Raw genomic sequence first — 27,072 nt, 5'->3', positions numbered from 1 at the left:
GCCTCGCAGCAATAATTTACAAGCTTTCTGGTTTATTAGTTGCGATTAACTGAATATACATACATATACATATACAAAAAAATATGCACTACAAGTAGTCATACATGTATATGCCTATTAAAAGGAATATATGTATGTATGTATGTATGCGCGAGTACATGGGCACACCGCGAGCTGCATTTGTGCGATTGTGGTGAGAAAACTATTTCTTGCGGTCATAATTCAGTGACGCGCGAGTGCAAAGTTGTCATTTGGTTGCGCCTGTTGCAAAGCACTTTGTCGCCTCTACATTTCTACTTCTGCATCTCTTAGTCACTGCTGTTGCAGTTGGTCAGTTTGCGGCAGACTTGGCATAACTGGCGTGGCATCATCATAAATATTTTTTATGAGTATTAATTTTGGGTAAGCAGCATGACAAATTGCCAACGATCACTTGTCGTTTCCAATAAGCCGTGCCGGAAAAATTGTGCCAGGAAAAATAATTCTATGTATTTCGTATTTCACATACAAAGGAACTGGTGTATGTACATACATAAGTACATATATGTACAAAATACATTGTACGATACATATTTATGAATGTATATGTAACTATTTATGAAACATATCCTTTTGGTTTCTAAGAGTTATTTATGAGTGCTTGTTTTTGAACTCATGATCCCCGGATTAATTGTCAATATGCTCTATCAACCAAATTCGGCAAAGAGCACTGTCAGCCAAGACTTAGACACAATTTTACATAATTTAGGCTAGTCTGCCATGCCAGCAACACGTGTTTCTCGTTAGCCTAACCAAACATAATTAAGAAGACATAAAGAGCTGTAGGTTTAAAGGTCAAATTAGAGGTGACATACCATAACGCCATAATCATAACCGTAGCAATATTTACTGTCTTCCATTAATGGTGCCATAGTCATAAACAGCTGATACTTACATTGCCATATAATTGTACATTTCGAATGTTCAGAAACTAAAGAAAAGATACCAATATGATATGATATACATAGCATATAGCAAAGGAGGAAATTGAAGCACAGAAGACGATGGTGTGCTCATCTCATTAATATGGATTGGTTTTTCATGCAAAGACTGGCAGTATCGCACCAAGTCAAATCTTAAAAATGTTCAAAATATATAAACAAAAAACATGAAAAGAAAAAAAAGCACAGGTGAAAATTGCATACTAAAACTCACCGAATCTCAGTGAAGGCAGGTAAAATGGGTGAAGTACCAGGCATGCACTTTCCAAGTCGACCTAAAACGCTGTTTTGATACAATTTTGAGAGCTCCAACAGGCAGATATCTACGGTCAACCAACCGGTGTCGATGTAACGGAGAAGGTTGATGGGATTTAGGTTGGAACACTGGAGGTTGGAGACTGTCAAAGAAAGGAGCACCTAGTGCCCTTAATCGCTTGGCTGCCAAACACGTACACTTACAGAAAAAATGCTCGGTAGTCTCCTTCTATAAAAGGATTAAATGATAAACCCACCTTTTTGTGTGCCGATCGTCGAGTGACCAGTAAACACAGTTAGATACTATGTACTACGAGTATATATATAATTGGCACTTACACCATTTTTGGGTGTTAGGCTGATCTTCTCCTTTTACTTATGATGCGCATCTTGATGTTGTTTTACAAATGGAGGTATGTACCTACAGTTTTAATATTTTTTATGAGGAGCTTTTTCATGGCAGAAATACAGTCGGAGGTTTGCCATTGCCTGCCAAGGCCCTGCGACTGCTATTAGAAAAAACTTTTTCTTCATTTTGGTGTTTTACGGAGTTTCGAACCTACGTGTTCCGAACGGTAGTCACGTACAAACTCATTCGGCTACGGCGGCCGCCACAGTTACAAGTTTAACGGCGGTAAACACAGCTACAAGTTTTCAAATTGAATGGTATAGAGTCCCTAGAACTATCTGCGTCCTGAGTCTATTGCACTTCTTCTTCTTAATTGGCGCGATTAACCGCTTACGCGATTTTGTCCGAGTTTAAAAAAGCGCGACAGTCGTTTCTCTCCCGTGATAACTGGCACCAGTTGGACACACCAAGTGAAGCCAAGTCCTTCTCCACCTGATCTTTTCAACGCAGAGAAGGCCTTCCTCATCCTCTGCTACCACCAGCTGGTACCGAATCGAATACTTTCAAAGCCGGAGCGTTTGTATCCATTCGGACGACATGACCCAGCTAGCGTAGCCGCTGCATCTTTATTCGCTGCGCTATGTCTATGTCGTGGTAAAGCTCATACAGCTCATCGTTCCACCGCCTGCGATACTCGCCGTCGCCACGTGCGAAGATCCAAAAATCTTCGGCAGAATCTTTCTCTCAAACACTCAAAGCGTCACTGCATCGGGCGATTGTGGACTTTCCAGGTCTAAAGCCAGACTGATAAGATCCAATCAGTTGGTTGATGGTGGGCTTCAGCCTTTCACACAATACGCTCGCTAGTATCTTATAGGCGATATTTCGAAAACTAGTCCCGCGGTAATGGCACAGATTGCAGGAGCACCCTACTTATGTATTGGACGGAGCACACTTAAGTTCCAATCGGCAGTCATGCTTTCATCCAACCATTTTTTGCATACAAGCTGATGCATGCACCTCGCCGCCATTTTTGAATAGCTCAGCCGGCAGTCCGTCGGAGCCCGGGGTTTTGTTGTTCTTCAGCCGCATTATCGCTATTCCCATCTCGTAATGGTTGGGTAGCGGAACGACAGTTCCATCGTCAACGATTGGGGTAGTGGGATTTTCACATGCTCTGTGACATGCGCAGCTATCCCTATTTAACATGTTCGAGAAGTGGCCCCTCCATAATTTAAGTATTGATGCTCTGGATGTTGTGACCAGATCGGCGTCTTTGTTCTTACAGGAAAACGCCCCGGTCTTAAAACCTTCTGTAAGCCACCGATCTTTCTATTGGTCAGCATCTCAAGCTCCTCGCCCTCACGTATTTCGTCCTCTCGTTTTTACGTATACGGGCTGTAATTTTAAGTGGCGGGTTCCAAACCCGCCGCACTATCAGCTATCCTGGAATGTTTCGAAATAATGGAACTCCATCTGATCTGTGCTTTCCTGGGAAATATGTGGTGCAATTCCCTTTCATCAACAGCTATGGGTATGCCGATGACCGGATAGGAGACATCCCAAACCAACTCAAGGGGTCGACTCCTTCCTGGCAAGCTCATTGCAATTTCATTTCCCCTCTATGTTCCTATGTCTTGGAACCAAGATCAGCGAACCCAAGAGATTTGATCTCCACCTTACAGGAGTTAACCAATTTGGATCTGCACTATGGCGTTGTCAGAGCTTTGATTGCAGCTTGACTATCGCAAAAAATATTGATATCTCCTTCGCTGCCGTGATGCATAAACATTCTGCATGTCTTGTGGATCTCAAAGACTTCTGTCTGAAAAGCACTAGCCGTTCTCGGCAGTTTTAAGGAAAAAGATAAATTGGCTGATTTAGAGGAAACCTCTGTTCCGATTTCTGATTCAGAGGTAACAACCTCGGTACAGATTTTCCCTCGTTTCAGTCCTGCCTACTTGGATTGCCCTGTTCGCGGATAGGGAGAACGAAGGAGAAAAATAAAATCAATTATAGTTACTGCGGAAAGTAAATTCAATAGGCATCTATGGTTACGGTTATGGTTTGACATTTCGGTGTGGAACCACTAATCGAATTCAGTGTTGTTTATAAGAATAAATAATAAATTATAATAATAAATACACTTTTTCCAGCTGAACTCTTAATCCGTAATTAAAAATCCAGATTACACATACAAATTTCTAACTCCTCCCAAATGATACCAATGACCAGCAGCCAAGCAGACTCCAAAGAGCTCTGGGCAGCATCCTCACAGGTGTTTAAACGGGTCACTGCACTATTGGAACCCCAGCCAGTAAGTGTACCTCACAACGACTTCTACAAGAGTTCGAAGAAGAAATTGAGTCCTATCCTCCAAGCCGTGGCAAATATTTTGCCGATTATTTCTTTGAAGACCTGGGAAAGTTGGAAAATGTTTCACTGGTGGGACTAGCTCCCTTCTTAAAAAGATGTAAGTGGTTTAAGCAACTTAGTTAAGAGATGGAAATCAAATGCAGGCATCACAACAGGCCTTGGAGCCACCGAATGTCTTGTGTTAGACAAGCAACTTGGCTAGCCTAACCTATCAACATTACTCCCATGCCCGCAGACTACCTTGGCATTTCTCTAAAGTAAACCCAGATTCTTCACTAATCCCCATTTCAAAATTTTTGCAGGCTCAATAGATTATCGTTTGGGTGCGACAATGTTAAAATCAGTTTTCGGAAAAAACTCTTCACCGAGGAATAGGTCGATGCAGCAGAAAAATATTCCAGATGATTGTTGAATTATAAAACAAATTATTGCTCCGAATACCAACAAAAAGGACCACAATTGCCTTCAGTCGCTGCTTGCAGATCTTGATTTTCGTTGGTCACCCCATTCCACCCATAGCAGTTTTCCTTAACTGGTCTTGGGGTCATACCTAAATATCCAGTCTCATTCAATCTCTGCCGCCGCTCTGAATGCGCCAGGTACCACTAAAATCACAATTTTCACGACTTTGCAAATCAAACGTTCCATTAACTTCAAACTTCGAGTAAAATTAAAAATTAAAGCGCCCTCTTTCCAAATTATACAGTTTTAACTAACCAGTAATTAAATTTCTGGAAATAATTGAGGTAATTTTGAAAGAATTTATGGGATCCGAGCAACAATTTTTTGATTTGAAAAACATTAGTAATGGGAACTTGAAAGTCTCTCGTGGAAAATTTCAGAGAATTCAGCGATTTTTTATATATTTTTTTTGTGTGCCTACTTTTACTGATTTTATTCAGGTTTTTCGATTTTTTATAAGTTTGGTTTTTTTTATTTGTATAAATCACTTGGAAGTGTAAATGTAAAAAAATTTATGAAGGGGAATATGCGTGCACCATTTTCTATCCATCCGGATCACAATCGATTTTGTCGAAAGATAGGTCCGTTTAACTGACCAAGCGCCATGCTGCTATAATGATTGAAAGGCCTGCATATATGCCATAAAATACGCACTGCTTGTTTCTATTTGTAAAACGTTCGGCGTACTTTTGGAGTAGAAAAAACTGAGTTGATACAGCACCTCCCCTGTGAATATCCTGCACTTCAAAGAAGGCGTGCCAAATATCTTGGCGATTATTTCTTTGAATACATGAGAAATGTTCCAAATGTCTCACTGGAGGGACTAGTTACCTTCTTAAAAAAATTTAAGTAGTTTAAGCAACTTAGTTAAGGTCTTAAGACCACCGAGTGTCTTGTCTTAGAGAAGCAACCTGGCTAACCTCACCTCACCTTTGGAGTAAAAGGTTTACTTGTACAAGATGGCGCAAAAATAATCATCCAATTTTGTTTGTGAATCATCTTTTTTGACTGAAAAAACTGATTTTCAGTGATGGAAATCTTTGTTCCTTTCCTCCCTGCATTCATTGTCTGCAGCTGTCTAGCGCACAAGTGTCAAATATGATTGACGTACGGCGCCATTTGCAAAAATTGTAAATTTTCCGATTGCGCCACCTCTAATAACAGACTTTGGTACAACGAAAAAATCAACAGAAAACGTTAATAATTTGAATACAACCCGACAGATGGGCTGGACAAATCTGACATAGTATCTGGCATATCTACTGATAGCATTTTTGGTCCAGTCCGTAATACACGTACACCCTTGTTATTAATGAATAGTTGCAAAATTGCCTTTTTTCCCTATTTTCAATTTGAATTTTTACATGTTTTGCACTTATGGATTGAATTTTGTCTCTAATTTAAATTTTTTTAAAAGAAAACTGAGTTGGTTTTGTTCTATTGTATATGTATATACTTATGTTACAATATATGGGTTTCATTATTATTTCCTTTGTACGATTTTTTGAGGAAAATATTTAGAATTTTTCCATCTTCCATGATTTTGTTAAAGATGTGGAATAAATCCCAAAATTTACAAAAAGTCGCATGTATTTTTTTCGCACGCTTTCCCACGGAATGTTAACATATATCTAGTAACAAAATATTTGGATGTATGATCGGGGTACTACATCATTTGCAAAAATTATAGACCTCCCGATAATAATCACATATATGAATATATTTGATTCATACACTGCGTAAAATAAATATAGCACTAGAGCTTATTGACAAGTTTTGATAATTTATTTGTTTCTTATTTAACTTCATTTTTTTTTTTTAAATATATTTAGATCATTCTCCTACACAAACCACACAGGGTTTTAAACTTTGTGTAAATTACAATAAAAAAATCAACAAATTTTCATCAAAATTTCACAAATTTCAATTATTAAAAACTAAAACCAATTCCAGTACGTAGTTTTAAAGTCCACTAAATTTGCGAATTTGAAGTCGCTCAAATATCGGGTTGAGTTTTGAATGCTCTTTTTTGCTGGCAGTCTTATCCATTTCTTCCATTATTGTTAAAGGCAAGAAAACAGCCAACACCGTCAACAAAAGAAATCTGAAATTTTGAGACATTTCAAACTTTCACTTTATTATACCAAATTTCAAAGGGCTATAAAACTACATATCGGAAATTGTTTCGAGATATCCTGAATGAAGTTTTGATGAAAATGTATTGAATTTTCTTTGAATTTGCAAAGTTTTAAGCTTTTATTTATATGCTTTTTCCAGGAGAATGAAAGATACTTTCAAGCAAAACTTATTAAATTCAAGTGCGAAATAAATAAATTGTTACAACTAAAATAGTTTTTTAGAGCAGTGTATATTTGGTATACACTTTTGTATCGATCATTGCACAGGAATGTGCCCAAATGAAAAATTACCAAAAATCACGTATTTTCCCATTAAATACCAAATATAACTTCTTTATCCGCAAATATTTTACCATAGAATTGGTGCTCGAATGCGCGTATTTTGACTCACCTGCGACAGCAGCAATGAAATAATTCTGCTTCATTGAATCACCATGGGCTAAGTTCAATGTGGAAAAATACGAACAAAAATCAAAAACAAAAAAAAAACAAGGTGAGTATTTCATCAGCGACGAATAAGTATATGAATTTATTTCGGAAATAACTAATTGGCATTTAACAAGCGACCAATTTGAAGGGTTAAAAATATTAGAGAAAGGTGCCGTGATTGACAGGTAACAATCGGAGTAATTAAATCGAAATAGGCCAAAGAGTGCTAAATAATTTAAAGTGTGGCAGGGTGGAAGGATGAGTAATGAATGAAATGAAATTGGCTCGCTGAAAAACATTTGCGATTGTCTATACGCGCAAAAAGAGAATAGGGCCTGACTTAATGTTAAAAATAACAAATTTTAATTAAAAAATTTAACAACAAAAAAATGTTAGGCGCATAAGGAGTTGGCATCACTCAAAAAGCGCCAAATGTCTGTGGGGGCAGTGCGACAAGTGTTCGATTGGCAAATCAAATACGCTAATTAATCTCATCAATTCAACTAGAAATGCTTTTATTTTCAGTTCAACAAAGATGAAATGAACAAAAAGTATCTAACAACATTGTAGGTATGTAGGGCAATTACAACAAGAAAACGATGATCAATAGTGAAACAACAAAAACCATGTACTTGCAGCGCAATAAATGCCAAAATAAACTAAGCATAACATCACCGCAACCAAAAAGCAACCACAGCAAACAAACGACTATTTAAATGTTGTTGAAGCTGTCAAGTTGCGAGCAACATGCTGCAGCAGCACAATTCTAAGCGATAAAGCGAAACTATGTATATGCAGGTATGTGTGCATGCGCTTTTGTACAAATGAATGAATATTGTATGTATGCATGGATCTTTGTATATGTAAGTATGTATGTATCTACGTACAGGTGTATGGGTGTCCCTTTGCATAAATACGAGGGTTGCCGTTTAATAGAGTCACCTTTACAACATTGCGTGCGATGAGCTGTAATTCGATATTTTTATCGAGAAGCTTGGTATTGTTTAGCATACATTTACACATAATGTTTTTACTTATTAGCTTTGATTTTTTTAAGTGAGTTGAAAAATTCATCTCGCCAAACAAATGGAATTATTTTTAACCCTTGACTTATATGATTGGATTATTCGATGTGGATTATCGACACTGGAGTGTATTGATCAATTTACTTCGACTTTTGACTTCGTTGAAGCGCCACACTTTGTCACTGCGAAATGCTGGTACAATGAGTTCCATTATCCAAGCGACCGTCGATCCTGCAGGATGAATTTCGTGAAGGCCCTCCGAAAACGGTTGTTGTACAAGAAACAACAAATGCTGTACGTCAATTGATGACACAAGATCATTATATGCCATATAGTGGAATAGATGCATCCTTGGGTATTAGTGAAACCAGCATACATTCAATATTGCATGAACATTTGGTCTTCAAGAAGATTTGTTCTCGTTGAATACCGCGTAATATGACAATTGTCCAAAAACGCACTCGTGTCGATTGTTGTAAAGAAATGTTGAAAAAATTCAGGCGCGGTGGTCAAAGCACGTCTATGACATTGTAACAGGTGACGAATTTGATCTATCGGCAGTATGGGTGTTTCAAGATAAAGTTGTTTGCGCTAGAAGCCTCTCAAAGTAAATTGTCGTCTATTTTTTTCGGAAAATCTATTCATCTCGAAACTGTAACACTACTACAGAAGCGTAAAACAGTCCATTCTGAGTGGTACACAGGCATTTATTTGCCAGAAGTTTCCGTAGAATTAAGAAAAACTAATCGCCCAAGGCGAATTAGCCTTCACGACTTCAATGCGAGCTCTCACGCATCAGCTCACTAAAGAAAGTTTTTGAGCCCCCAAAAGATCGAAATAATGTGTCATCCACCTCACAGCCCTGATTTGGCAACTAATGATTTCGTTTTTTGTTTTGTGTCAGCACTTAAAAAAAAATGCGAGGCCAACGTACTTCAACGGCTGTAATAGCTGTTGAAAATTTGAAACTCGTTTTGAAGGTAGCGACTTCTGAGTAGCAAAGGTGTTTTTAAAAATGGTTCAAGCAAATGCAGAAGTTTATTGACTTCCAAGGAGAATATTTTGGAAAACAATAAAGCCATTTTCATTATTATTTTAGTGTTGTCCATTATTGGACGCAAAATGTAAACGCCAACCCACGTATACATATTTACATAGATCAAAGAATGTGGCAAATAAATAGGCTAAGGAAAAATTAGTCAAAAATAAGGTACGTCAAACAAAAAAAATCTACAAAAGAAATGAAGCGATAAAAAAACAACTCCAAACCTCAACGTAAAAAGCGAAGCAACAAAACGCAGCAGCAACACCAATGCAACATTGCCACCCTTTTTGGCTTGAGTGCGCCCCATATGGTCGTTGGCTTGTTACTGATGCTGTTAATGTTATTTTGTTAGCGTTTTATTGCTGTGTCACACAGGAGCACACACACATACGCGTGGCAGCAGTTCCCCAGCATTATTCGAATTTCGCTTTGAAATAAGCCAATTATGCACAAACAAATACATTTGGCTGCCAGACAGTGCAGTACAGCACACAGACAGACAGAAAGAAGTCGCATCCAACTTTTGTATGTATGTAATTGTCACAAGCACTCATATATATGTAATTATATATATGTAGTTACAGTTACCTATGTAGAGCCAGCGAAGAAAATATAGTAGCTCCACATTTTGACAAGTTTTGAAATTAAACTATTATTTTATATATATTTTATTTTAGTTCAAATTTTAAGTTTTGTATAAAAATTTAAAAAATCTGACAAAATTTAATATAATTAAAAATTTGTTTATTAAAACTTAACAAAACCATCAAATATCAGTATAATAAACTTAAAAAAAAATCGGGTACGAAGTTTTATAATTTATTAAATTTGATTATAATAAAAAGCAAGTCTGAGATGGCCCAAAATTCTCGTCGATTTTTGATAAAATTTTTCCCTGACGATGTTGCATATTTTCTCCATATAAAAGAAACATTTTATGGATTTGTTGTATGGAAAAACTCAGTAGAATTTTTAATCAATTTCAAACTTGCACTTTATTGTCCGAAATTTTAATGTGCTATAAAACTGCCTGCGCGATTTTTCTATAGTCCTGATTAAAAATTTTGAAATCTTGATGAAAATTTGTCAGATTTTTCTAATTTTTGATGAGCTATACGTCTATAAAAAAAATTATTGAGCATTAAAGATAAAATCAGAAGTGGTCAAAATATTGAGGAGCTATATTTTTTTCGAGCGCTGTGCGCATGTTGGCGTATCGTTTTGCCGGTCGGTTCCGCCGCCCAGTCGCATCGAATCCAATCCAATTCAAAGCCAATCCAATTCAATTCAATTCGAGCTGATCCAATTCGATGTGATGCGCGCTGGCTGCCAGCAATTATTTTTTGTAGTTGTTGTTGTTGTGTCGCCTGTATTTGCTCTTTTCTCTGACTTTTTTATTTTGTTGCTGCTGTTCTCTATTATTTGATGTCTATGGCTACATATCTCCGTTGCTGCTGCTGCATGTTGCCACCACTTACATATGCAAACTCGCACACGCACACATACATATATACACACAGCTTGCTGTTGATGCTCTTCACGAACATTTTTGCTAAATAGCTATGTATGTATGCTCACTTGAATTGGTCATCGGTTTCGTCGTTTAGTTGTTTAGTTAGCGACGGCGCGCATTTGCCACTAAAAGTGCTTAATTCGATCTGATCGAAAGGTAATTTTTTAATTGAAGCAAATCACAACTCTTGAGTGATTATCGAAATTCGGAAGTGTGAACACGTCGATCGATTGCGTCCGCAACCAATCGGGTATTAACTTCTTTTTTGGGAAACGGAACATTTTGTGTGCCTTCCACCCAATCCTATTTTCTCTTATTGTAAGGAGAAAAAAGTAGTAAATTAAGCTGAAAGTAATTGTGGAAAAAATTCGTGTATAAAGTTGCTTAATGTGTTTTGTATGTGTGTTAGTAACTATGAAAGGATATTGATTTGCTTGAAAAGCATTAAAAAGGATTTAAATTAATCAACAGCACCTGCTTTCCATGCTTTTCATTTTAGTTGACCCTTACGGATAATCAACTCAAGCAAACTTATTTTATAGAGAAAATTTTGGAGAATTAGTAAAAGATGGTAAGCGAATCATAATTTAAACTATATAGAAGCATTTGTGGATATATAAGTGGATATATGCACCCATATAAATATATAATAATAAAACATCGACCTTGGATGCCAATGAAAAATGTGGAAAAACTCATACACTTTTATTTTATATATATATGTGTATATATAGCGTGTTTTGTTATGTATCGACTTCAAAGTGGTCTGGGGTTAATTTCATTACGGAACGAACCCAAAAGTTGGATCCAACTCGAACGCCCTACGAATGGCAGTCATTTTTATTTTTACCTTGCTTTGTGGAAAAAGTGTCGTAAAAAGATTATATCTCTTAATATAGAAGTCTTTTGCGAAGGAAAATATATTAATTATTCGACTTATTGCTTAAGGCTATAACCACCTTAGCGATTTTGGTAGAGTTTAATAAAGTGCATCAGTAGTTTCTTTCTCGTGCTAGCCGACGTCATCTGAACTTTCCAATGCAAAGGAAGCCTTGCTCTTACTCTGCCGCCACCAGCTGGTATTATATTGGAGCTGGAGCATTTGTACCCATTCGGACGACATAACCTAGTCAGTTTAGAAGCTGAATCTTTATTCGCTGCACTATGTCTATGTCACCGTAAAACTCTTACAGCTGATTGTTCCATTGTCTGCGATACCCGCCGCAGCCAACGCATAAAGGTCCAAAAATCTGCAACAGAATTTTTCTCTCAAGCACTCCAAGGGACGTCTCATCGGTTGTTGTCATCGTCCAAGCTTCTGCGCTAAACAATAGCATGGGCATGATGAGAGACTTATGAAGTGTGATTTTTGCTCGTAAAAGAGAGTGAGAGTGAGGCATTCAAAGCATATTCTCATTCAAGGGCCAGTAAAATTATCAGAACCAATAATACCTAAAACAAGCTGGCAAAGTAAATATAAATTCATGTATAGAAAAGTGTTTCGTCTAATTCCGTTTATTGGAAAAACTTGAGTGCTAACCTAAGACTATTTTGCCATTTGCCAACAGTCAGTTATCTGATCTAAATATCAAATTCGAGAATTATGTTCACCATTTTAGGAGCTACTGATGTTTGAAGACCCTACATGGCCACTTCTTACAATATTACAATATACTTTTTACAATATTCGCAACATTTTTTATGCCAAACTTTTTATAAATAGTTGTTCAACAAAAGCCTTGTAAATCAAAGTTCCAAACAAAAATTTAAGAAATTCGTCATACAAAATTTTAACTTTTTAATCATAGTCTCTAAAAACTTCTGAGTACGCAATTTTATTGTCCTTTCAATTTTAGTGTAATAAGGTCTAAGCTTCAAGTCGCTCAAGAATCGCTTTCATTTCTGAAATGTGTGTTTTACATACAATGTTAATAATTTTTTTATCTAGGATGGATAGTAATATATAAATCTTACTCCAAACATGTGAGTTTTACGGGATGGATTTCCTTGCCATACTTCATGGGAAACATTGAATTTGTGGCTTGAGCAGTTTCTGAGTTTCGTCATCTTGACATTGTCTGTGGAACATTTCTGTGCGGCTGCGTGAAATACTAAGAAATAGTCCACCTATTGCCGCGAATGAATATGAATGTATACAAAAAAAAAAAACAAAAACAGTGATGACAATATCATATAATTTATTCTTTATTTTTTCGGAATCTCAATGTTCTAGTCATCTTAATGGAAACCCCTACACGACCATTATGGTGATCCCACAACCGAAATTTGCTTTATGAGATAAATAAAGAAAAAATAAATTTCACTAAAAAATCAGCCTTGTTTTAAGTGTTTGACACCGCTATAACCCCTGAATTAGGTATAGGTATTCCAGCCAATGAAGCATTAGGATAATGTCAGTTATGGTGATTCTTTTTTGTGATGTTAAAAATATTGGAAAAATAAAAAGTAAGCCTTTCGTTATCAATGTGAGCTGTTGAAGTAAACTGTAATATTTTTTTTAAATTAAAATTTTAGTGTAAAATTACTATATTATACATTCATGGAGTTCCCATCAAACTGTAACACATTTATTCAGAATTTTTTGGAACATTTCTAGATGTGCACTTTTATAGCCTATTTTATTCTAAATATTTTCTAAAAAGGATATATCACAAGAAAAATACCCTTAACAATCAAAGTCACTTTTAAATGTAATCAAATATTTGTAAAATCTCCTCCTCCTAGTTGTAGTGTGCGTCTTCATGTTGTTCCACAAATGGAGGGACCTACAGTTTCGAGCCGACTCCGAACGGCAGATTTTTTTTATGAGGAGCTTTTTCATGGCAGAAATACATTCGGAGGTTTGCCATTGCTTGCCGAGGGGCGACCACTATTAGAAAAAACGTTTTCTTCACTTTGGTCTTTCACCGAGATTCGAACTTACGTTCTCTCTGAATTCCGAATGATAGTCACGCACCAATCCATTCGGCTACTCCGGCTGCCCGGAGTACAAAATAAAGTTTACTAGAAAAAAACCACCTTAAAAAAAAAGAAATTATTAAAAATCAACAAGTAGTTGCAAACTTGCACTTTATAATACTAAGATTTAATCTCATAAGGCTATAAAATTACGAGCAAAAATTTTCTCTTCACATTCTGATAAAAATGTGTCACTCTTTGTGAAAATTTGCCGAGTTTTATAAATCTTATACAAAGTTTGACATTTGAATTAAAATGGAATTTGTCGTAGAATGAACTCTGCATATTTTTATAAAAAGAGAATAAAACTAAAAAATTATAAATATATGCTGTTATAATAAAAAAATAAGTAAATAGTTATTAGTGGTCAATGTGTCGTGCTTTAGTAATTTTGGAACGGATTATATAAGTATTGTAGTAAATACGATCTCCAATCATAGTGCATAGAGGCAAGGCCATAGTTGCCGACAACCTCTACTGTAATATCTACTATATATACTATATATGTATTGGTGCATGTGTCTTTAGTAATCACCTCTTAATCTCTTCTGCCCCTTCGTAGGCACTTGTGCAAATCTTCTTCTCTCTTTTTTCTTTAAAAGTATTGCTTGGTAGAATGTGTTTAAACATATATTGAAGTAAATGAATAGTTAGAGAACGAATTTTACTATAAGTATGATACTTTGGGGCGGAACTAGCAGGTAGTGCGCAGGAGTCGAGTTTCTGATTTTGGTTTTGGTTTGATGCGGTTAAACAAATTTATATAGTCGTAGTTCACTCGTTATTCCTTTGGTCTCAAGCATGTGCTTTGTTATACGGCCTAAAATTTCAATTTCAATAAAAAAAACTGTTTAAAAAGTTTACAATTTTGACTGAATTTGGAAAAAAAAATTTAAAAATTTTCTACAAAGTTTGAAACGTTGCTTTATATGGTTTTTGTTAAGTATGAAGTATATCTTCATGAAAAAATTGTGGTTTATACCTTTATAACAGTGTATTGAAAAAAAAAATCGTAGTGATACGATTTGTTTTTCTGTTTTTAGTTTTATTTATTGATTCTTTTATACCAAATTTATGATGTGCATTTTTTCCATGTGAACTTATCTGCATTGAAGTGTTAGCGCACGAGGAAATATTTAATAAAATAAAAATAATTATATGTATAATTTTTCGGCATTTTTTGCCATCCTATTATATGTATATATGGAGTCTGATGAGGAATTATGGCCACTTAAAACTGTTTGATTCAATATCGTTAATTAACGACTTGCAGAAATCCGCTTACACCCTTTTCTGGGTTTTTGGGCGAGCTCTACCTCCCATTTGTGGCGTGCGACTTGATGTTGTTCCTCAAATGGAGGAACCTACAGTTTCAAGCCGTCCAAGCCCTCCATTTGTGGAACAACATCAAGACGCACACCACAAATACGAGGAGGAGCTCGGCCAAACACCCAAAAAGGGTGTACGCGCGAATTATATATATATACCTAGTTTCCATTATAAATGCCACTTGATGCCCATTCCTTGAATTAAAAGACGCGCTATTGATGATATTGAGCCGTAACAATGCAAGTCAAATAGCCATCGAATCGCCAAAGCAACTAACGGGGGGTTATTATTATTAGTAAGAAGCGGTCATATTTTCGATAGTGCACTATATTCCATATATAACTTCTGTGACTAAGATCTTCATTGCCAAATAGACGTGAATTACAAACAATAAAAGAGAGGCTAATATGAATTTCGGGAAGAGCTCTTTTGCTGTCGTACTAATTTCGCACCCAATAGCAACAAATTACCGCAGATCTCATGAAGTCAACAGAAGCCTTTCTGGGTTGAAAGAAGTTCTTTATAAATACCTAGTTTATAAGGTTTTATCGGTTTGAATATCAATTCGCCCGGGTTTCACTGTAGGCGGAATTTTACGGACATTGAAGAGCCGAGCTCGAGCAAGATGGCGCTATTTTCTTCACAGTCACAAGTTCAAGAATCGGTGTTTTGTTAGTTGACTTCCACTGATGTGGCAACAGTGTTATACTCAATTCAGAGAGAATTTAGGCACTCAAGCACAAAATCGTTTATTAATGAAGTAGGAAACATGTTGCAAAATTGGGTTGAAGTTATGTTCCAAAACTTGTTTTAAATTTATTTATTTATATAAAATATAATTATGAAAAATCATCGGTTTTTGAGAAATGTTTCTATAGCATTTTCAAAATACTATGCCAACAAACAGCCCTCAGTTCATAATTCTAGAGTAGACGAGTCAAAATTTATGAACCACAAATTCTAGCTTTTTGAAGCACATTTTTCTATTGCCTTTGGTAGCAAATCAAAAGCACACATCCGTACATACACACCTGTATTCATTTTATAGAACGTGTATACATATATACGTATGTATGAATATGTATATGTCTATACTCTCTGCAGGGCTGTTGCACATTCGACAGCAACGATGGGGTTTTCAAAATTTTCCCCCATACTTTAAATTGGAATTTTCATTTTAAATTCGCTTAATACTTAATAAAAATAATATAAAAAATGCCTTATGAGGATTGTGTAAAATATGCCGAAAAGTGCAGAGAATTAGAAAAACACGGCATCGCAAAATGCTACATTTGTATAGTACACAGGTACCTCACCATAAATTTTGAATGCCAATTGGGTCATTTTACTCGGTGGCAGTGCCACCGAGCCGCATATGAATACTGTTCAATAATAAATAAACAAATTTTTGGTCATATATGTATGTAACTGCATCTGTGTGAGTGTATGTATGTATTTGTGTATGAATAATAATAAATAAAACACGCGTAATTTAATGAGCTGACAAATTTTGCAGTCTACTAATAAACAAAACGAAATAGAAGCAAAATAGTAGCAATTCAACATACAGGTTGGCTGAAAAGTATTAAAAGCGTTGAATAGTCAACATTTTTAATTTTTTTTTTTAATATTGGATATAGGAATAAGCTTCCGTCCTTTCTTAGTCAAAGTTACGAATTAGTTAACAAATTTTTTGTCCATACATTGAGCCAGTTTGCTCTGGTAAGAAGTGAACCGTTTTCCAATAAGGGCTGATTGCATTAATCGGCACAGATGGGGTATATTCAATAACGCATTATAATGCGCAACGTACTTTTGCAGTGTTGGCAATGCGTTCCGAAATGCAAATATGGCAGTACTGCAAATGCATCGCGTTCGAAAACGCCATTTTTGTATCAAACGTCGCGCATTATTTGCAGGAAAAATTTTAATACTGCCAATCTATCAATTGCAACACTTGTCACATTGGCAGTGCTGCCAGCGCTGCAATTACTGCGCATTTATAATGCGTTTCTGAATATACCCATGTTAATTCAACGTAAATTTCTGGGGAATACAGCGGATGTGGCAAGATTTTCGAATTCAGTTCATCTAAATATTTCTGGACCGATTTAGCAACGTGTAGTCTGGCGTTGTCATGCAGAAAAATCAGTTTGTCATGTCTACCGTCCCATTTCGGCCGTTTTTCTTTGAGAGCTCGATTCAAACGCATTAGCTGCAGTCGGTAACAATCGCCAGATCGCCAGTGATGGTTTCAGATGGTTTAAGGAGTTCATAATAGATGACACCCTTCTGATACCATCAGATGCACAACATAACCTTTGAAGAGTGAATATTTTTTTCGTTGCCGATGGACATGGTTCACTAAGTAGGCTCTAACATTTTCGACGATTAGGGTTATCATAATAGATTAATTTTTCATCGTTAGTGACGACGCGATGCAGAAAACCTTTTCTTTTCTGACGTTCAAGAAGCATTTCACACGTTACCAAACGTCTCCTTCAATTGATGTGGCACCCAGTTACACTACCGGTCAAAAGTTTGGGTTCACTTGAAAAATTGTAAAAATATTTCAAATAATCATGATTTTCTTCGTCAAAGATTTTTTAATATTGTTATTTTGCAGAAAGTAATTGTGTTTAATACAAAATATGTTAACTTTTAAAGAAACCCGCAAGTATTTGTTCATATTTTCGTTTCCTCGATTCGTTTCCTTTAGCTCGTATTACAGCGTCGCATATTCTGGGCATCGTATCAACTAATTTACGCAAAGATTCTCTGTTATTTGATTCCAGCAATTTTGTAGAAATGTCCAAAGTTGTTTTGTATTAGTAGGTTGCAATATTCTTACTTCTCTGACCAACTCGTCCCACAGCAACTCGATCGGGTTACAATCCGGCGACTGAGGATGCCATTCCATTTATTTGAGTTGTTTTTGATTTTCTTTGGCTGCAATGTAATCCTGGCAAAATTTTGAAGTGTGCTTAGGATCGTTATCCTGCTGGAAAACGAATCCGCTGCCCACAAGTCTTTTCCCACACGGAAAAGCGTGCCGTTGAAGTATGTTGTGGTAGACCTTTTTGTCCATGATACCCTTAATTTGTATAATGTTTCCAAGTTTTTCTCCAGCAAAGCATCCCCAGACTAACACTAACCCTCCACCATACTTAACTATGGGAACAACACATTGGTTCATCATGCGTTCAGCGACAAACGGCCAATATGTTGGCGGCGTCGTTTGTTGAAAATTTTAAATTTGGACTCGTCCGTAAACAAGACTTTAGACCATTGTTCAGTTGTCCACTCTTTATGTTTTTTAGCCCAATTAAGTCTCTTTACTTTATTTTGCTTTCGAAGTAAAAGTTTTTTGGCGGCGACGCACCCTTTTAGGCCGCAGTTTCTTAGTCGTCGCTGTACCGTCGAAACAGATACTGGAGCCTCGCGCGAGGAATTGAGTTGTTCGCGAATTTCAGGGGCTGTTAGAAAACGATTTTTTTTGCTTACAACACATATGAACTTATCCTCTTCATTTCACATAGTTTTAGGCTTCCCAGAACGATGACGACTCTGATTGCACCCAGTATCGCTCTTTCTTTGTAACGTTCACATGACAGCATTTTGAGAGACATTACATTTCGAAGCAAATTTTCGCGTTAAATAGCCTTCTCCATGTAGTGTCACAATGACTGCTCGTGTTTCTACACTAAGCTCTGCTTTCCGACACATTTTAAATAATAAAACAAGAAATATGTAGTTTTATTTAAATTTTAATAATTAGAAGATAATTTTGGTATAACGTCGACTTGTATGTAAGTTTTTGTAAAACAGTTATTTTTTGGAATACAAAAAATTGTTTTACTTACCTTTTTGATAACAAAGATGACACCAACAATTAGAAATATAACTCTTGAAGCGAGTTTTGCAGCAGTAAGATGTTACGCGTAATAGGCACTAGACGCATTGGCAGAATGCAGCAAGTCATAACCCGTTCATGCTTGATCTACGCGTCTCCCACAGTCACTTTGTAAACAATAACAATCTCCTAAACTCAAACTAGTAGCAGAACGCACGTTTTAAAAACAAAACCACTAATAAGCCGACTTTATTGTGTAAAATTCCAAAATAATGTAAGTGAACCCAAACTTTTGACCGGTAGTGTACCTGCTTTCTGAACCATTCCCATCGTGTGCAAACGTTTACCGGCGGGTTATGTGTCAATATTCAATAAGATGAAACTCTTTAGATATATATTATTATGTTCGACATGCCTTGTCATCCAACAACTGTTGTAGTTTATTATCTTCGAATTTTTTCGGTGCCCCTTCGATATACATATTTATCACTCACGTCCAAATTGCTACTTTGAAAGCGTCGAAACCACTCTTTACAAGTTGTATTTGATAGAGCGTGATTACCATAAATGTTGATCAATATACGGCACGTTTCAGTGGCACTTTTTTTTAAAAGGTAATAATGAGGCATGACTTCCCGCAAATACTGTTTTTTTGGGACGAACGTAAACATTTATGACGCCAGATAAAAAGGGGTTTTTACGCTTCAAACGAATTTGCGAGAAGTGAGACCTCATATATACACCTTCAAATCACCAATATATTACTAGAGCGAACACAAAAATAGTATCAGCAGGGAAACCTCTTTTACGAGGGCGGAAACTTATTCCCATACCCAATATTAAATTAAATATTTCATATTATTGAATATACAAAAGTTTTATTTCGATCTTTCAGTTTGTTCTTAGCTTACAAGTCTTTTGAAATTGGAGTGTGAAAAAATATCGTGGAAGGTTTATAAGGCTTAGAAATTAAAAAAAAAAATAGGTAAAATGTTAAAGACTGAATTACATTGCAACAATCATTAACAATGCAACAAAAAATGGATGAAAAAATTTTGCAGAATTTCCCGAAACTCACTGCTGAGATGATATAAAATAAATGCAGGATCATAGGAATAGGTATATTTAAATAGAGAGAAATTATATTGATTAAAAAACCAATTTCATATAAAAGGTATTTTTTTCATTTTCTCCATTTCTAACCATTCAACCAACCTGTATGCACAAATTATTGGGAAAGCAAAAAATAGATATAACTAAAACTAAACTGCTAAAATGGTTTCATATGTGTGTATGAAACACCTCTGTTGGGTAACCAAATTTTCCAAACTTGCACAAAAATATACACACAATAGGGAAGATCTACTACACCATTTTTAAAAGTTTCGTCATGCCCCGATGCCATGTTTAATAAAAACATTAGTTCACGACCAATCAAAGCAGTGCATGGGAAATACATACAAATCTTATTATATTGCAGAAGTCACCGCTGATCCTATAGGTAGCATCAGATTTTTCACTAAGACATAATTGTATAGAATAGTTCAACGACTATGTCGGCTACTCAGAGTAATAATGAGCCTCGTGTGCAAGAAGAGCACGTAGGGTTAAGGAAGCGTCTTCAAATCTATTGCCAATCTTACAACGCCTTCAAATATGATCCATCTTTAGCTTAATGATTTCCACATAAATGTGCAAGGTGATATTCATTTTAATTACCTGTGACTTAAATTGTGCTAAGTAAATACAAGATGTGTACAGATTTCAGGACACTTTGAGAGTAAAACTAATTAGTTCTTACTTTGAACAAAATTTAATTAAACTTCACGAATTTGTTATACAATATTAAATTAATATATTAATTTGTATAACTACATATAAAACATAAAAAATTTCCTTAGGTGCAATAATCTTTTCGATCAGAGTCTGTAAACGATTGCATGCCCGAATCAAATGCTCCTTATTCATCTTGACTATAACGGTATTGATTGCACTCTTGAGAGAAGAAATGTTGTTATGAGAATGTTGTCGACAATGCCTCATACGTAGTAATCCAGAGGATTAAGGTCTGGGGCCACAAGTTAAGTTAAGCGGCCATAAGTTCAGTGTTTTGTGGTCATGGAAATTTTCAACCATCCAATGTTATGTCGCTATCGCTTTGTGTGAAGGAGCAGAGTCTTGCTGAAAGATGTGTGGGATGCCACCGCATACACTATTAATCCAGGGTTCCACTACTGTAGCACCTCGATATATGCAGCAGAATTTGGTAGAAATCCTGCGGAGGTATGACACATCCTTTGTACATACATATAGCGACGATAACTGCATGCCTCTTCAATTCTTGTGTTATTCTTGCCTTATTGAAAAAAAGCAAAAATAAAAATAATCGTTTCGGAAAGTCTTAGCCGCATATATGCATGTCCTACACTATCGTATGTATCTTGTATTATGTATGCGCCTTTTTCGGGTTTTTGTATTGGATGGAAAGTATCAAAAGCCCGTGACTGAAGCCGTGGTGTGGGACTTAAACCCACTTCAATCCACACCCTTTCTCCTTCTTCTGGGAAGTGTGAACAATAAGGATCGTCTTCGATTTTAAACCTGTGCAGGTAATCTTTGATCATCGATGACCAGTAAGAAGCTGCTTTGTATTGTGATCAACTTCTCCGTGTTTTCTGTTTAGCCACGTCACATCCTCGTAAAAGTTTGAAAGTACAGCGACCCCTCTCGGATTGTACCCATCGCCGTTGCCATGCAGCATTTGTTTTTTCTCTTTCTTCCTGTTTTTGTGCACTCAATGGCCTATGCGCGCTGTCGCTATACAACCGCCTGCGGGCAAGGTTAATACCAAGCCAATCTATTATCTAGTTTCTAACACATAATTCTGTATCCATAAAGCAAAAAAGGCGCCAATTAAAAAAATCTTTAAACATATTTTCTGTGTAAGAATCCTGAGATAAATTCGTTTGCCTGTGAAGTTTTCTCCATTCGTTGTAAGAGATTTTTTGCCAAGTAACAGTGTAAGCCTGCGACCGCTTATCATTTCATATCTGTCACAAAAAGAATCAAAAATATTACATTTATGTGGTGAGTAAGTCCAAGCCAAGGTGTTCAAGCATAGTTTTTTAATTTTGGTTACCATTTTTTTTTAATATGTGGAAAATCTGAAGGGGCGTTTTTCAAAAATGACAAAAAACATGTTTATATCCAAAAATTTCTAAAACATATTTTATATTATTTAAAAAAATAACAGAAATTTCAGATATTAAATAAAAATAAAAAACTCAATACCAAAATTTTCAACATTGAACAAATCTCAAAATTATAATTTTTTTTAAATTGTTTCAGTTCTCTTTTCTTTTCACCCTCAAGTCTCCATATAAATATATATTTAGAAGAATTGAAGAAAATACCCAAACTACTTGGAACGCTTGACATGGAATCGCTTATTTGATTACTCTGCAGATATCCCCCACTCGCCTTTATAACCTTCTCCCATCTTCTTATTCTAAATGGCATTTCCAAAAGAAAAAAATCTTTTCCCGGGACCCAAGAAACCTTGGCTAAGATAATTTCAGCCTTTTCTTCGTCACGTTATCTCACATTTGTCGCTTTCGATTCACAACTTCTCTGCTCGCTAGAGAATTTTGTTGCTCGCCAAGCGAAAAATTCGTGTGTGTGCCGACATCAGTTTAGCGATGTTCAAGCGACTTTGTTTATAGTAGCTTATCCCACACGTCATTACTAAGAGTAGCTTTATTTTAGACTAGCTAAGCCCGCCCGTTCCGCTGGTCGTTTTTAAAAAAATCTAGATGAATTAATTAAATTAAGCCGAAAAATACTGTGTGTATTTTATAAAAATTCTCGCGCGTGAAAAGTAATGAAAGAAGTTTCAAATAGTAGTAGCAATTAAAAAACGTTTGATGTGATTTACTTTATTACTTTTTTTATTGTAATGCTCTTTGGTATACAATATTCTTCGTTTTTCAATGCGTTGTTGAATTAATGAACAATACCGATGGCTTACCAACTCTTGAGCATGAAACATAAAGTTGGCCATGAGAAAAACATGGGTATTCTAAATCAATACCACAAATTGATAAAGTTTGGCCTTGTGACTTATTAATAGTAATCGCGAATGCAAGGCGAACAGGAAATTGAAGGCGTTTGAATTCAAACGGCATATCCGATGGTATCATAGGTATTCGCGGTATTAAAACGTCTTCACCAGAGTATTTTCCATTCAAAATTGTTGCTTCAATGACCTTTATTCATCAATCTCTTAACTGTTAATCGAGTGCCATTACATAGTCGTGGTTGATTTATGTTTCTCAATATAATAATCGGTGCTCCTATTTTCAAGTTTAGCACGTGAGGTGGTAATCCAGGTAAATCAAGGGAATTCAAAAATTCAGTGGGATAATTTACAATATCATCTTGATTTGTAACAGTGTCAACGGATCGATATGTTTGTTCTGGACTTGGTATGTTAGCCAAAATAGCCGCATTCATTTCATTCACATCTTTATTTTTGCCAGCCATGATGGCTCGTTCACTAACCAATCATGATTTGTGTAATTTTGAGGCAAATTTGGGAAAATACCTTGAATTAACTGTTCTGTCGTTTAACTTATTTGACAAAAGTTTGGTTGTAAAGTTATTAAGCAAGTTAAATTATCGACAGAAACTTTGCCATTTCCAATATCCAATAATTGCTGTGAAAATTCAGCAGCTGATGGATCATTTTGCATTAGAACACGTACATTTGTAGTTAGTTTGAGTGTTTGAACATGTCTCCACAAATATGATGATTTCAAACATGCAGCCAATTCATCTGCTACAGTTGCTCGAGGAATAACAGGCAGTGTTTGTCTAAAGTCACCTGCCAGCAGCACTAAGGCACGACCAAACATTTCATTTTTACTGTGACTACAGTGACTTTTTATGTGCCATCGTGCACTCATCCCATACAATTACGTGTGCGAAAAAGCGGAGAAGGAGAAGAGAACTGTTCTATTCTCCGCCGCTTTAACCCAGCTCTGTGTTCAGGTGCAAATTACTTTTTTGCGCGAAGTCTGGTATAAAATAAGTTCTATTTACTCTTCTTAAATTTATATAAACTTTTCCAGGCGAAATAAAAAAACTGACATATATTTGCTTCAACCTTATATTTGTGAGTACACAGGTAATACGTAAATATATGAATGATATAGGTAATATCTAATATTAGCATAACCTTTCTGCAAAAAATTAAGGAAACGATCACCAATCACGCCGGCAATGATACAATGAATTTTTCACTATAACTGACTTCAAATTAACGTTTATATAATAAGCGTATATGTAACATTTTAAAATTTTGTTAGAATTTTTTTTTTAATTTTTAATAATAAGTGGTCTTCCTCTTCCATCTCCAGCTCCATCTTCTTTCTTTATCCCGGAAACGGGCAGTAAAAACTACTTCACTTAAAAGCTTTCACCAACAGCTTCCATCTGATACTCATATTGTACAAATATAATACATCCAAAGGTACCCCGGTCACTCAGAGATCTAAAAAATACTCTGTATTAAAGCACTCATCAGTAGCTTTGATTTGATACCCACAATGTAAAAACACATCCTAGGGTTACCCGGGTCCTCGTTTTGGCCTTCCGCAGCGCCACCTAGTGGCGAGTGGAATCAATAAGCATATTATACTAACCTTCACCGTGGAAAAATATATACATATATATACCAAATTTCATAATGATCGGCCCAGACACACACGACCAAAATGTATTCAATTCTAATGAATGCTATGTGCGGTACAAAAAATACGTGCGGCAAATAGCAAAAACACACTCACTTAACCGACGCACCGCACATACACGCGTTATCGGATTTCAACCAAACTTCACAGAAACCTTTGCCAAAGCAACACCAATAATGTGTGAAACTTTCATTGTTTCCCTTATACGCGTTGCTGAGATTACTTCGGACAAATGCACACTTTTTTTTCGGCTTAATTTTTATATATATAGATTTTGAATAAATTAGGCGCAATGCTCTGAAAATCATAGGAATTACATAACAGTTTGATCGACCTGGGATGAGGATCAGGACGCTTGTTTTTGACTGTTCTGTCCAATTTTCATGATTTCAGGTGTGATGCCTTGAAAAGCGTCAGCTTGTCAAAACGAAAATAATCGGGTGCTGATAAATAATATGTAAAGTTGGATCCAAGGAAACTTTTATGTTTTAGTCACTACTTGGTAGGTGTTGGTGATTCGAAATCAAACAATCAAAAACCAAAACCAACCAAAATCAATACCAAGCATTTTTAATTTCGTCAGAGAAGACAACCTTTTCCTTTAAATTGTAGTCCATTTTTGATATTGATTTTCTACGAACCCACTCTAAAATCTAGCTGAGACAGTTCGCTCTTCAAAACAGCTTGCCCTTCTATGGTTCCTTAAGAAATCGAATATTTGAGTTTACATATTTCGCGTAAATATTACAAATACAAATTATTCTCATTAGGGATTGTTGGCATGTGTGAAACGAACGAATGAAAACACTGCCAAATAATGATAGTCCCGTAAAAGCTGAGAAGATGCCAACATACTATTTTCTTCTGTAGACTGGAACTGTACAAATTTGAAGCTTTATGCAATATTTTTTTAGAAAAAATCATAACAATCCATTAGTTTATATAAGTAAATCCGAACTCTTAAGCAAATACTTGCCTATTTTAATTGCTTGTTAACGTATTTCTCTTTACTTTTTACAGACTGAGGCAGAATACGATAAGGAACAGCTGCGAAGTAAGCTCGCTTTACGAATTTTGTTCACTACATTTGCCTGATGGAATTTTCATTTGTATTATTTTTTCACTGACAGTTATGCGCAACGCTTTCAAGGCGTTCGATCATGATGAGCGAGGCTATATTGAGTACAGCGATGTGCAAACCATACTGGAGATACTCGGGCAAAAGTTGGATGACAAAGCGATCAAAGCGCTAATCAAGGAGGTCGATAAAGCGAATTCTGGAAAGTTAGATTTTACACAGTTCTGCAAATTGGCCTCGCGCTTTGTTGAGGTCGAGGATGATGCACCCGCATTGGTTAGCGAATTGAAGGAAGCGTTCCGCGTCTACGATAAAGAGGGTAAAGGTTATCTGACGGTACAAGTACTTCGTGACATTCTACGTGAATTGGATGATAAATTGTCGGCCAGCGACTTGGACATGATCATCGAGGAAATTGATGCGGACGGATCAGGAACTGTTGATTTCGATGGTGAGTTGAAGCGTGATTTAATAAACTTAGTTGTTTATTTCTCTAAACTACTTTTTATTCGATTTCATTGCAGAGTTCATGCAAGTGATGACAGGTAAAAACTTTTACGATTTGACACTTAATCGCCGTTTTGTGTTCGCATCCGATGCCATTCCCCACCATTGCTGGACACCTGCATGCAAAGCTCGCAATTGTCCCACTCGTCGCTTGCGTCTACACCGTCGAATCGAATGGCATTTCGAGCGTTTGTTCGAGCAAATGTGGCGTCCATTGGACGTATGGCATAGACCACTTATCTCGTTTGCACGCCCCACTGCTTCTTGTCCGGCTCCTCCCACCATGGATCCCTCCTCATCCTCATCCCAGCCAATGAATGACAATAAGCATAAGACAAACAAAACTAAAGTGAATGTTCAAAATAAAACAACAACTCTCATCAGCAACAGACACACAAAATTCACCCAAACAACCAGCATTCAAGAAACCGAAACATATCCAACCAGACCCGTTAGCTGTTCAGGCTGTTATCATTCCTCATTTCGTCCACGCTTCCCCAAATGGGTGCCTATCTTCACTTTGTATCGGGAATTATTGCAGAATCCCTTTCGCCGACGTGCCCATCTCATGATTGCCCATAATTGAATGACTTGCCAATGATTTGCTTTACCTACTGTAGCGGCCTTCCTCGCTTCCTTTTTATGTTGGACTAAAATGTGTTCATTTTCGAGTTTTGCTAATTGTTGCTCGTTTTCAGCATTCCTCACCGTTTTCACTGTCATTTCTATTAAGTCATAGTATGAAATGTTGATTAAATAAAATCATGCTATTTCTTCTAATCTATAGGTTAAGCTACGAGTCTAGTTAATGAAGTACAAAACGTCGTGTCACCGTTGTGTTGCAGCAATGAAGGAAATTTTCGTATTCTTATTAATTTATCACTAATTTTTTTGTTAATGCTTAATTTGTTGTTGGATTTGAGTTGAACACTTTTGCCCTCATCATTGAAATAAAACAAAAAAAAAAGAAATAAATGCTACCGTGATAAAATAATTGTTTTTCT

At 36.2% G+C, this 27,072-nt stretch overlaps 1 protein-coding gene across 4 annotated transcripts; it reads left to right on the top strand.

Moving 5' to 3' along the window:
- Positions 1–10,703: 10,703 nt before the first annotated feature.
- LOC128867700 (troponin C) lies at positions 10,704–26,954 on the top strand. 4 transcript variants are annotated; one of them, XM_054109151.1, is made up of 6 exons: positions 10,704–10,728; positions 11,072–11,143; positions 25,504–25,537; positions 25,614–26,012; positions 26,086–26,106; positions 26,856–26,954. In XM_054109151.1, exons 2-6 carry the CDS (start codon positions 11,141–11,143, stop codon positions 26,858–26,860), a joined length of 462 nt encoding a protein of 153 aa, XP_053965126.1. In that variant the 5' UTR covers positions 10,704–10,728; positions 11,072–11,140; the 3' UTR covers positions 26,861–26,954. The 4 variants fall into 4 exon arrangements, with proteins under 4 accessions (XP_053965126.1, XP_053965124.1, XP_053965123.1 ...); XM_054109149.1 differs by lacking the exon at positions 10,704–10,728 and adding an exon at positions 10,742–10,822; XM_054109148.1 differs by lacking the exon at positions 10,704–10,728 and adding an exon at positions 10,748–10,890.
- Positions 26,955–27,072: the final 118 nt, after the last annotated feature.

Source organism: Anastrepha ludens, chromosome 6 (genome assembly GCF_028408465.1).
Source record: "Anastrepha ludens isolate Willacy chromosome 6, idAnaLude1.1, whole genome shotgun sequence".
Classification (NCBI taxonomy): domain Eukaryota; kingdom Metazoa; phylum Arthropoda; class Insecta; order Diptera; family Tephritidae; genus Anastrepha; species Anastrepha ludens.
The sequence above is the reverse complement of the archived record's forward strand: the minus strand, read 5'-3'. Positions and strand labels throughout refer to the sequence as shown.

Coding starts and splice junctions, on each gene's coding strand:
- LOC128867700 (XM_054109151.1), top strand. Junction 25,538..25,613: donor CGATAAGGAACAGCTGCGAA/GTAAGCTCGCTT, acceptor TTTCACTGACAG/TTATGCGCAACGCTTTCAAG. Junction 26,013..26,085: donor AGGAACTGTTGATTTCGATG/GTGAGTTGAAGC, acceptor ATTTCATTGCAG/AGTTCATGCAAGTGATGACA.